This window comes from Paralichthys olivaceus, chromosome 2 (genome assembly GCF_024713975.1).
Source record: "Paralichthys olivaceus isolate ysfri-2021 chromosome 2, ASM2471397v2, whole genome shotgun sequence".
NCBI lineage: Eukaryota > Metazoa > Chordata > Actinopteri > Pleuronectiformes > Paralichthyidae > Paralichthys > Paralichthys olivaceus.
Genome location: NC_091094.1, coordinates 15961023 through 15973864, shown reverse-complemented (window position 1 = coordinate 15973864; position 12842 = coordinate 15961023). Strand labels below are relative to the sequence as shown.

Sequence of the window (12842 nt, the reverse complement as noted above, 5' to 3'; positions counted from 1 at the left end):
AATGGGTGTGACTTAGATCTGCATTTGTATGTCTAATTGTCTGTTAATTATAAAGTGTTTTGCTTTGATGACTTGACAACATACAAACTCAGCAGTAGCCCTAAATGAAAATAAAGTGATTTTCAATGGAGAGACAGAGGAGTAAAGATCTCGTTAAATCAACCGTGTTGTTTTCAAGGACAGTCTCTTCTCTGACGGCGGATCAATATGAAGCTATTAATGGTTGATAGAATATTAAAAACACTTCTCGGGAACAAGCTGAATCAGGAAGACAGCTTTCCGCAGAGGTCGGTGGGGAGTTAGAGAGCCAGACTAAGTTATGGTGCAGCTCAGCTACTTTGTTCAGAGCTCTTTTCCAGTCTGCAGCTCAGGGGAGAAGTGCATCCATGATTCAAACCTTGGCTGCCCTTGGATTTTAGTTGCTCTAAGAAGAAGCTAGTAAGTGTGTTACTAACAGGCAAAAATCATTTATTTATTACCTTTACTAACAGAACGTCTTTGCTCAATTTCCAGTTTGTCTACTAATGTTTATTTAGCTAATTGCACCGTTTATCAGTTACTTTTTGCCACGGGAAGTTTTCAGGTGTTTATCTATTAATATTATATTGATTTAGCTATTTAACATTTATCCATTACTTTAATTCAACTATTTCGACTGTTAATCTACTTATTTTCACTATGTTCATTTAGCTGATTCTTATAGTGATATATAACCATTTATTCATTACTTGGCTTTATTCATGTATTTCTTAATTATTATATTGAGTGATATTTAATATTTCAGGTAGGAATCTGTTTAAATCTTTGATATTATAATTAGCCAACTATATATACCTCTCTTCCTCCTGGGATACGACCGACGGAATAAATATTTGTATGTTACTATAAATTACCTATGCTTCCTCACTGTCTTTGAACGTACCACCTGGCAACAGCAGAACGCAGGTTTGGAGTCCCCACTTCAGTGAATGTTTGAAGAATCTTTACATGACTGGACTTTCTTTGTGGACGATGTGAAGGAAGATGTGTAGATTTGCAGTTGCTGAAACATAACTCACTTTTGCAGGACTTGCCATCGCTGCCCAGACTGAATCCAGAGCGACAGCGGCAGGTTCGGGTCTTGTGGCCGTTTCCCAGCAGACAGATGTCAGAGCAGCCTCCAGCCTTCCCATTCTGGTCCACCTCACATGCATGGCTCCGCACTGGACACCAAGAGGATGGCAAGTATTAATACATCATTTAGCCGTGCATGATACACTAAAGTGTGTTCCTGTATGTGTCCATGTGTGTGTGTGTGTGGCCAACCTGGAGGCTGACGTCTCTGGTGGTAAACGTGCAGAGCTCCTCCCTTATCCACCCTGGTCACTACTTGGTAGTCTGTGCTGTTGAAGCGATTGACCCTGATCACGCTGGTCTTTGGCTGCATGTTGGCGTTGTCTGAATTGGTGGCGTACAGATAGTTTTCAAACACAGTCAGGCCGTAGAGGTGCTCAATCTGAAAAAGAATAATGGAAGATTAAAGAAGGTTTCACAAAAGCACAGTTCATTGATGTGGTCCTACTTGCAGCTAAAAGCTGTTTCCAATCATTTGGTCAAACACTTGTCACGGTATGACGGTAAGACTGATCTGCCTTTAAAAACTAAATTTCCTTAGATGTTTAAGTTTCATCTGCTCCGACAGGGACAGTGTTCACATCAGTGCTGCCTTTGCATGTTAAATCTTCACTTCAGTTGTGCACGTCTTCTAAGATCTCTTTTCAGTGTTGAACTCTCCTGCAGCGCACAATGTGTGTAAACAGTAACACAGACGAATGTGTCCCGATATATGAAAAATACCAAAACCATTCAGACAATGCCCCAATACAATGTGAAGCAACATTTTACCAAATTCTCTATGTTCTATATCAGGAGACGAGAGACGCTACTGCATGAAGATGTACTGTTGCCATGGTAACCTGCATTCAAATAAACCATGTGCACTGATGTGGAACCGTGTTTAAACTGTTTACTATAACTCTTCTGGAAGTGTCTCTATATACAATTTTAAAAGCCACTCACTCAGAAACTGGTGTGTTGCGTGACAAACGTATAAAGTGGTTTTGTAAAGCGACAAAGCGTCCAGAGATTTCACAAAAGACTCGAACAAACTTGCTTCAATCTGAAAAGACAATCAGGAAGACGAGGACAGTCAAATCTGACTCAGTGTCTCGAGAGGCGGCATCACAGCAGCGGTGTAAAAACCTGAGGCAGGACTGCCATCTGTCACAGCAGGCTGTAAGGAGCTCAGCGGGTCGTAGAGACACACACAGCCAATAAGATACACAGTTATTAACAAAGGCTGGAGGGCAAAGCTCTGTGAGGGTGACACAGTCAATGGAAACCTATTAGTATGAAACTGTGAGGAGACATGTTATTGCTCTGTGTCACATTTACTCACACATTTAACCAAGACTAGCCAGACCAACGTTAGCCATGAGAAAAAAGCTAAAGCTTAGAGCCTGAATGATTTAAAATTGGCCGATATGAGCCTTTCACAAACATTCAGTATTATCTGCATGTATGTCTGCTTGTATGAAATTCTTACAGCATAAAACTGTTCAGAAAACATGTGCATTTATATATTTTTTTACTCTATTAAAGTGCTATATATTTAGTTGTAGTTGGCTTTTCTTTGTTTGCAGGGCTGGGAAGTATCATATCAGTCAATATTGACAATTATTATGTTAAATGTCACCTATTTTTTAAGGGAAGAGAATGACAAACTCAATTGTGTTAAACCTCCTCACTGTGTAGAATGGATAAGCATTATATCAGTGTTTATTGAACCTTTGTTATTGATACTGATGAACATTATCTTGATAATTACTGATTTTCCGGCCCTACTCCTTTATAGTACATTGAATGGTTAAACTGTAGCCTCAATACATTTACATCACATGATTTATGTACATATAAACCAATGTATTGGTATCGTACATTTTTACTTCCTTATATCGATATCTGCCCCTCGATCGAGCTTTAGTGTTGATTTCTATTTTTAAGTATCCAGAGGCAACATCCGAACCAAATATGTCAAAAATGGGAATGAGCCAGCACATGACGCTCTCTTTCAACAACCCCCCCGTATCTCGAAAAACTTTCCTTCACAAACACGTTTCCCTGCAGCTTAAAGAGACAAGTTAGAACGAGAGACAAATGCTGCAGATAAAGCAGCCAAAAAACAGCATCATCAATAAAAACACTGCTTTATAACCTCTGCCTGAAGGCTTTACTAATGCCCTATTACAGGTGCATGCACACGCACGCACACATGCGCACGCACACACACAGCTGGAGATTGTGGTTTGTCTGTGTGTCCTAAGGCTCGGTGAGTAAATAGAAGCCATTACTTCTCCACAGATCACAGTAATAGGTTTAAGAGCCACTGTGCTTCAGCAGCAGCACAACATTAACAGCCTTGTTATTAGACACTATTCATCAGCGGCTTCAATGAAAAACCAAATGTCAACCATCTTCCCCTCGCTCGTAACTCACCGGCTAAGAACACATTACAGCAGCACACAGGAGAAACATAAGGTGCGTTACAGATATATAGGGAACTCTACAGCCCAACAGACTGTGATTCAGAGCCTTATGAATAGCAGACAGAAGGACCGTAAATTAAACCCAGATTATCTCTCTGCTGATGGAAGGCAGATCAGAGAGTGGCGTGTGTGCAGTACAGCTGCGTTCTCACCAGCAGGCCTTGGATGATGGTGTGTCGGTTCTTGCCTTCATAGTCCACCACCTCGATGTAGTCCAGATAGGCATCGGCCCAGTACACGAGTCTGCTGACGAGGTCCAGCGTGATGCCGTGCGGGAACACGATCTTACTGTCCACCAGCTTGGTGCGGTTCTGACCGTCCATGTCGCAGCGCTCCACCTTAGGGATCTGACCATAGTCGGTGAAGAACACCTTCCTGAGGAAACAAAAGGATCAGACCTGAGCCAGGATGGATAGTTTGATCATTTTCAGCCCATCTGGCTTTGGAACAACTGAATGACCACCCTGACGAAAGGAGATCATTATAATTTAGCTTTTCAGGAAGCGAAAGGAGAATGGTGAGAAAAATCTCTGATGCCAGACAGCAGGTACGAAAATAATTAGTTTAGTAATAACAATTGTGATTATTTGCTTAGTATCTTTAGGTTTGGGTTGTTATGTTTTTTCCCCCATCTTCATTAAAGAGCAGATGCGAAATTCATGAGCATTAAAAAACATATACCTGATGTCTCAGATACCTATATAGCATTTTCAAGGCTGGAAATTCCATTATGAACATTTGCAGTTTATTATTTATAAACAAACAATATTCTGAAGAAACACTAAACCTGCAAATAACAAATCATGCTCACAGTAGATCTATTACTACATCTGTGTTTAATTGGCCTTAAAGCTGGAAAATAACAGTATGATCCCAGTAACCAGGAGAGGAAGCCAAACAGAAATATAACAATACTCCCTTTTGTCAGTTTAACGAATACAGAAGAGTCAGTGAGTGAAGGGTTTGTGTTCACAAATTTAACAGAACTACAAAAGATCATTTTTGCTGTCATGGTGTTATCATTGCTGTTTCTTTCTCCCTCTAATGAAACTGCAGACTATAACAAACAAAACAAAAAAAACAATTTTTTTTTTATTATATATGTACAAAAAACATCCCTCTGACCTTGTTACTGGAAGAACCAATTACAGCAGAGAAAATTGCCTGGGATGAAAAGGATGAATGTAGCTCGAAGCAAATGTGTGCACACATACACCTTCTCACATTCGAGCAGTCAGGGTTTTCTTTCTTTCCAAACACAGCTCTTCAACAAGCACACATGCACGCACATGCGTGCAAGCCTGCACCATAGATTTACACACACTTTCAGGAATTCAGTTCTTGTTATAAACAAAAGAGCCAAAAAAACAGCATGGACATACACAGTCAGTGCAACACAATGCAAACAGAACATCTGTACTCAATTACTCCAATGTCAAAACCTTCATTTCGCCACCACCCCCCGCCTCTTTTCCAATTTCAAAGTTGGGTAACACTGACAGGAGTCTGATTCCACTCCATTAGTTTGCATGAAAGACTTGGATCTTTACACATTCAGAAAATGTGTGCGTGTGACAATAAGTGTGCTTTTTAAACTAACCCCATCGTGGGGTCCAGGGCGATGCCTTTAGGGTTGTACAGCTCCTGGTCCAGGAGGGTGACACATGTCTGCCCGTCCTTGTCACACACGAAGATCCTGTCGTCCACGTCATCCACAAAGTAGAAGTTTCCTGTGAGCCAGTCGATGGCCATCTGCTCCACATCTGGATGGAGGAGGTGGGGGGTGGGGGATAAGGAGGGGGTAAGACATGACACAGGAGGTGCAGGGGGGGAGAAGCAGAAACAGTGTTCTCAGTTCTAGAATAAATTCATTTTGAGCGTGTGATGTTGTTGTACTTGTTGAAGATGGTTGAGTTTTGACTCATCGTCATGTGATGAAGAAAATTAGTCAGCAACACTGTACAGCAGCTACTTCCACACACACACACACACACACACACACACACACACACACACACACACACACACACACACACACACACACACACACACACACACACACTTTCAGGTTTTGACTTGGGGCAGTTTTTCCTGACAAACCAAATGACAGCCAACTCAAATAAACATGTGTCCAGGTAATGTGTGTGTCATTCCAAGTCACTCAGACAGACAGACAGAATATAAGACGGGCTGTTTGTTGCTTCGAGGAGTGCGATGTTGCCGTAGCTGTAACTAAGCGACGATGAAAAGCGTGTGGTCTCCGCTGGGTTTATTTCTCCGAGGCTCAGCTCACAACAAAGACCGTCACCCCACCCGTCGTCAAAAAATCAAACACCTGGACGCGTGCACACGGCACCACACAGACACTTAGTGGAACATAAACAGCCTGCAGAAGTTCAACATAGACTAGGCTGGGAATAAGAACAGTGGAATGCCACTGATCTGTCCAAACTGTGCTGAATCTGGTGCAAGACCACATGAGGTTGGTTGGGTGGGGGGGGTCTGAAGGAGGAGAAAAAATTGTGAAAAAGAATAACATGAGACATTAATATGCCCCTCTCTCTGGTTCTCTTTTTCCCACCTCTTCCTTCCTTTCCTCAAACACCAGCTCAGCCGCACAAGTCTGAGCCAAGGACCAGAGAAAGAAAGCTATTGTGAAGGCTGAAGGAAAGAATATGGGGGAGATTATATGTCCAGAATTGTGAATTTCCTGTAGAATATTTATTTAACCACAGTCCTTGAATATAATACTGTTTCTACTTGTACTACATGTATCATTAGAGGAAATTATTTTCGTCATTTACTTGGCATACTGACATCTTAAAACTCTATAATGAGCAAATACATGATGCTGATGATGCCTGACGATACATGCACTATACAGAATATCCAACTATCCAGCACTGTGTAAAAAGGTTACAATCAGCTCCATCTTGAACAGAAGCTATATTCTGCCACCAGAATAATGAATATTTTTACTTTTGATACTTTATATTTACATTGAGGTCCTCTCTACGGGGGCTGCCATGTTTTTTACATTAGTCCAGACTGGACAAACTAAACACCTTTTGAGTTTTTATTACAACTGAAGCTACCACAGGTTCTTTTTCATGTTTGGAAGGAGAGGGTGAGGTGAGCGGTGTTCAGCTGCAGCATGTCATTTCAACACTAGATATCACAAAGTTCTACACACTGTATCTTTAAGTTGTGTTTGAGTCTACATGCAAAAATTAAGTTCAATACAAATTAGTTGCCAAACAAAAGTGGTGAAATGTCATAATTGGCAGCTGAGAGAGACTGGTGATTAGTTGAACATGTGTATCCACAAAACCACGCTGCCATGGCTACATTCCCCGATCACTACTGTGCAAGATGGCATCGATCGTATCTGGGACTTTTTCACTTATTTATAATTATAAATTATTTAACATTTTAAATGCAAGATTTTTACTGATTGAGTATTTTTACACCTTGATTTTGCTGATTTTACATATGTAAAGAATCAGAATACTTCTTCCAAAATGGACAATGGCATCTGTAATTATTGATTTTTACATGGACAGTGAAAACTATACCTCTGTATAGGAGCTAGAGAGAGAAAGTGTGAGTGTGGAGGAGGGACGAGGCTTTCACAAACCACACAACTTGTATTTTCACAGCTGCCGTGAGCCCTGCTCTGCTCAGACCTGTCCTCAACACCCCAGTTATAGGACTAATGTCGTGCTGCAGGAGTCCTTGATCAATGATCATGTTGTGCTCAGCGCTAAGGGTGGAGGTCTAATGTGGTGGTTTGTTTACCAGGGTGATCAGGTCACTGTGCCAATTTGGGGGGAAGCAGGGGATCTACAGAGAGAGAAGAAAATGGGGGGAGGGAAATGACAAAGCAGATTCCTCAGTATAAGACCACAATAAAAGTGCGCATAGCGAAAGCTAAGCAGCTATGGACCAATAAATCTGACTGAAGTTCCAGAGCAGCTCTCTGTGTTTAGAACAACTGACACATTTTTCTGGGGAGCAAAGGGGGCGAAATGGCACACTTTCAAATATTTTGAGTTTATGTAAAAGTGGAAAGTGGAAAAATGCAGAGGGATGGCGAGGAAAGGAAGAAAAAGTGAGGGAGAGAAAAAGACAGAAGACGCGAGAAAGACGAAAGATGGAGAGAGAGAGTGAGAGATATCTGATTTCCACTAGGGAAACTTGGCCATTGTGAAGCAGCATTTCTTAGGTTTATGGGAATCAGGGGCCGTGTTCCCAAAGGTGCTCTTAATTTTTAACACAGAGTTCTCTGTTTAAACGCTTCCAGCTGCTCAACAACACACTGATTAGGCAATGGATAAACAACTGAGGGGGGAAAGAGGAGATTGTGCAACATACGACGAGTGTGTTAAAAGCCCTGAAAAAAAGAAAGAAAAATGGCCGTCCCCTTGCTCTGTGACACCTCCTGCTCTCCATTTCACTCCACTTCTGCTAAACAGAAATGCCGGAGTCTTTTCTATCTCCTCCCATTCTCCTTCCTGCTCTCTCCTCCTCCATGCATCATCCCCGCATCCCTCCCCTTTCTGTCTGCTCCCCAGAGGTGGGAAAACAGTCTGGATTCATTAACTGCAGCTCTGACTGTCTGAAGAAATGCTATAAAAAAAACTAAAGAACAACACATAAGTAATTGAAAAAACAGAAAGGGCTGTTTTCTTCATTTTTTCCCCTCCTCTCCTCTAAACAACATGTTTTCTGTGTGTTTTCTAGTTCCACGCTCTCGTAGCGGTTGCCTCGATAATGTATGTTTTGTTAAATGGAGCAATTCTAGGCAGAGTTTCACTCCAGTAACTATATGAGGGAGCTGAAGTGTCGGGCATACATCTTCACAGGCACCCGCTGATGGTGCTGCGCTGCTCACACAGGCGATCAATAGTGTTGTAAAATCACCATAATTCCTTTTAATGGAGTTAATGCAGCCTTGGTACCTCTGAACTGTCACATTACTGTTGTGTCAATTTATCATGACCAACTACTATATTAACTGTGTCATTATATTCATATGTCTACATTTATTTATTTATTTTAACTTCTTTTTATACCTTTTGCTAGTTTTATGTTTTTAAGTCTTTGTATTATTGCAAACGTTTTCTTATTGATCTTCATGGCTCTGATTTTATTGTAAAGCCCTTTGAGCTGTATAAATAAAATGTATTGTTATTATATTATATATTATCACATGTGACTTTTGCATGCTACATATTCATTTATGATTGTACTTATTAATGAAATCATGTATTGATTTTAGGACATCCTGTATCTTGTGAATGAGCTGTGTTATGTTAAACAGAGTGCACTATGTTGCTTAGTCATGTCAAGAAGCGACAGGGTGTGACTTAAACTCTTATCCCTTATCATCGAGGCTCCAGACGCAACCAACCCTGTCACCTTCAGCATAAATGACCAGCTGACTTTCTTTCAACAAGAGCAATTCTGTGTAACAGGAGTTGTCTCCCTTGGCCAAGAGCTTAAAAGTTGTGAAAGCTTTTGCTTCTGATGCATTAACAACCACAAAGACAAGTTCAACTGAGTTTCATTTCATTCCTCACCTGGGAAAAGAACCTTTTGCCACAACAATTACAACTGCGAGTGAAGCTTTAACACCAAATGTTCATGCACTAACCCAACCCCCACTTTCCTTTTTATGTCAACCTCTAAAATGTCCCTGCAACACTCCCCATCTGGAGAAAGCATCACATTTGGAAACAAACAAACATGAATCTTTCGGGCTCTAAATGTGGTTTTGTGAGGTCCGCCACAGCAACAGGACCAAGGGAAATGAAGAGAATAGACTAGTTTAGTTTTAGATGAAAAGAAATGTCTAGTAGTTCAGGGTTAATGTGTGTGAGGGGTAATGAGGAGGAGGAGCAGCTTTAAAGCTGAACTAGAGTGTGCGTTGGATGTAGAGACGATCTGAAAAAAGTGCTGACTGGCTTGCCTTTCAACAGCCCATGACCTCTTAAGGAGATTTCATGCCAGTGTCTGTGTTAAGCAGCATACTGTGCAAGCTCACTGCGCAGGAGTGGGGGCAGGTACTGTAGCTCTTACAGTACAAGCAGGGAGGAAGAGGGGCTTAGTGACAGGGAGAGAGGGATCAGTCCTCTTTTGCATGTGGGGCATCAGCGTCGACTTTTCACTGAATGAAAAGTGAAGTTAAAAGATTTCCTCCCAGGAAGAGCTCTGCAGCTCAGCACCCCTTGAACTGATTTTCACCAGGGAAATATGTGTTAAAAAGTTGCTTGGTTCCTGCATCAATAAATCATTTGTTACATGTTACAATAAATCCATTTTCAGTCCTGATTTTCTGCAGTTTGCCTTTTACTTATAAAGAATGCAACAGGAGAATGTCTCTGATCGTGTTGTGAAAGCACAGCAGAATGGTTCTGGTTGGAATAAGTACTAGCACGGAGAACCAGGACTTGTCAGGTATAGAATGAGAGAAAGTTTCATGAACTCTGAAAGCTGAAACTAAGTGAGAGAGAGTGAGAGTGTGAGAGAGAGAAGGGGGGGCGGAGACACATCTGGACAACTCATCTGTGGCATACTGAGGTCATGAGTCACCCCAACCGCTCAGCATCATTTCCTGTATGTTCACCCCTCGCAATTGGCTGCTCCCTCTATGTTGACTGTAATCATAAAGCTGCTCCTCCCATTCTGTCACCTTCACACGCCAGCACACTGTCCAAAAAGATCAACCCCGCTGTCTGCGTCTGGACAGCCGCTCCAGATTATGGACTGGAACAGATGTGAAAAATCTGCACTTTGAATTACATGTATAAATTTTTTTTTTTTTTTTTGTGCTGATGCTGAGCATGCTGTTGGGGTTTGGCTGAGTGGTCAAAGCATGCCCAAGCCAAAATAAATATTTAAATTAATGCTTTATCCCATGTTTTACAGCGTATCCAGCCCCTGTTTGACCCCAATATGGTTGTTTTTATTCTGCAAAACATTCACAACTTTGACATCATTTTCTATGTGAAAATATCAATTTTGTCACAGGGGTACAGGATATGATGTTCGCTTCAATTGCCTCCTTTATTTTAACAATACGGCTCTAATTCTACATCATCCATCATACACATCCTATCAGTGTGAGTCTGCACATGAGCACCACAGTGAATGTATGGGTGTGCATATCTGTGTGGGGGAGCAGGCGTGGAGAACCCAGCTGGAGCTGCTGGAATTTCCTGCAAATTCTTCTGCTCCCTAAATTGCAGAGTCCAATGTGAGCCGAGTTACAGTTGCATGATTAAAGCCGCAGTGATTTTACATTACTCTCATCCTGCTCATTAAGCACAAATGCATGTTTCCTAACGGGGAATCTGTATGTCGCTGTGGCAACTGTCATTTTTATTTGTAATTTGGAGATGGGTGTTATATTGGGTGTTTCCCCCACAAGCCAGATTGATTAAAAGACGCACTGTGTAATTTAACAGAAACACATCTGGTGTTTTCGAAGCTTAAAATAGACAGAGATGTGCATCAGGCTCCTTCGTCTTGTTACTGCGAGGGATGCCAAAATGCCTCATGCATAATTTTCATTGTTCCGAGCTTGTCTGATATCATCTGGTCTGAAATGAACATATTTGCGAATGTCAGCTACACAACATTGTGCGTGCATGCGGAAGACAGAGCCGCCCGACTGTCATCATTCGGCCTTTTCATTTTCTCTGATGGCCTGCGTGGAAAAGTCATTTCTGTCATATTAATGCATTCATAGGAATAAGATGCGAAAGGAGACGTGCTTCTGCACATTGGGTGAATGTGTTCAGTCACAATCTCTGCAGGTAAAGAACAGATTTTTTTTGTATTATTCAATACAATGATTGTATGTCTGCATTAGTCTTGTGTAGAGATTAGAGGTTGAATTAAGTGATTGTGGTGAGAACTGGGGAAGGACAGGGCAGAAAAAATATAAAAATAAGTGAGTGCAATGTTTGTGCAATTTTCATTAAAAGCAAAGTCCTTTAATCGCAGATACGAATGATACTGCAGCGATAACAAACCATCTGTCAACCAATTCCATAAATTAAAGTATCTCTGTTGACTCTGTGAAGATGAGGCTGCTGTATCTGTTGCTACTCTCCTTCTGACTCACTGAAAACAAGCAGGCCAAACAAATCCGGCCGTGACTTGGCGAGGAACATGCAGAGTGTGGGTGTGGCAGCTTTAGACCTGCAGGTGATCACGCATTCGCTGCACACACATCTGCATTTAATTCCACTTCTTACATCTCCACCATCATTTTTTATGGACAAAAGAATCTTCATTGACTTCTGAAACAAAATTTAGGTCAAGGAAAAACACAGCTGCTTTTAATGTCTTACTGTCATTTATGACTCACTGGCTGAGCATGAGCAAAGAGAAGGACACGTCTATTCCGCAGGTATTGATGTTTCGGTTTTGGCCGCAATTCTGGGCATATTTTGTCCACCTGTCATCATCTGACTTTAAAACCAACACTTATTAAAAAACAACCGACAGACACATAGGAAAAGAAATATGTTCATTCTAGTTTGGAAAGTTCGGCCAAATTCTGCCCTGTTAGAAGATTTTTTCGTCCCCTTCATTTCTTGAGAGGATCATTTGTTAAAAATGTTGAAGAAAAGCAGTTAACCTGTGTTGGTGTGACATAGTTCATTGAGTGTTGTGGGAAGTAGATCTCCATCAAATGTGGGTGAAGAGTACCTGTGTGTCATGGCAGCCATAACACAAAAGTGATTGACTAGAGGAGTTCAGGTTGTAGCACAACAGCGTCAGAAGATATTATATATGTATGTATTGTGTTTGTAGTTGCAGAGAAAAGTTTGTGTTCAGACTTACCAGCTACGACCTGCATTAAATAAGAAACCAGTGGGCTCCCAACTGTGGTTCAGGGCCAAAAAACTGGAAAATGCAACAATGCACTTAATATCGATATTCAAGCCTTATGATTTGAATGATTCATGGTTAGTTGAACCTAACTCATGAACTGTGATGTCAAAAAAGGTATCCAATGGAAACAGGCATAACTTAAACAATTGAACTTATGCCTGTTTCCATCCTTCCATCCTACATATTTGAGGTTGGTTCTGAGAGGCAGCAAGGTATTCCAGATGTCCATCTCTCCAGCAGTCCCCTTGGAGAAATCTAATGAGTTCTCGGGCCACATAGGAAATATTTAATCCCTCCAGTGAGTTCAGAGATCTTTCCCTGGAGTCTCCTTCCAGTTGGATGTGCCCTGAG

The 12842-nt window shown here is 41.4% G+C and overlaps 1 protein-coding gene across 2 annotated transcripts in view; it reads right to left on the bottom strand.

Moving 5' to 3' along the window:
• Window positions 1-12842, bottom strand: part of LOC109645270 (low-density lipoprotein receptor-related protein 1-like) — a 99432-nt gene that overhangs the window by 46524 nt on the left and 40066 nt on the right. For both annotated transcript variants that reach the window (XM_069538933.1, XM_069538935.1), the window contains exons 7-10: window positions 5185-5347; window positions 3737-3959; window positions 1306-1495; window positions 1059-1202 (exon numbers count right to left, since the gene is read on the bottom strand). In XM_069538933.1, the coding sequence (XP_069395034.1) occupies window positions 1059-1202; window positions 1306-1495; window positions 3737-3959; window positions 5185-5347 (720 nt within the window). The remainder of the gene's footprint in view (window positions 1-1058; window positions 1203-1305; window positions 1496-3736; window positions 3960-5184; window positions 5348-12842) is intronic.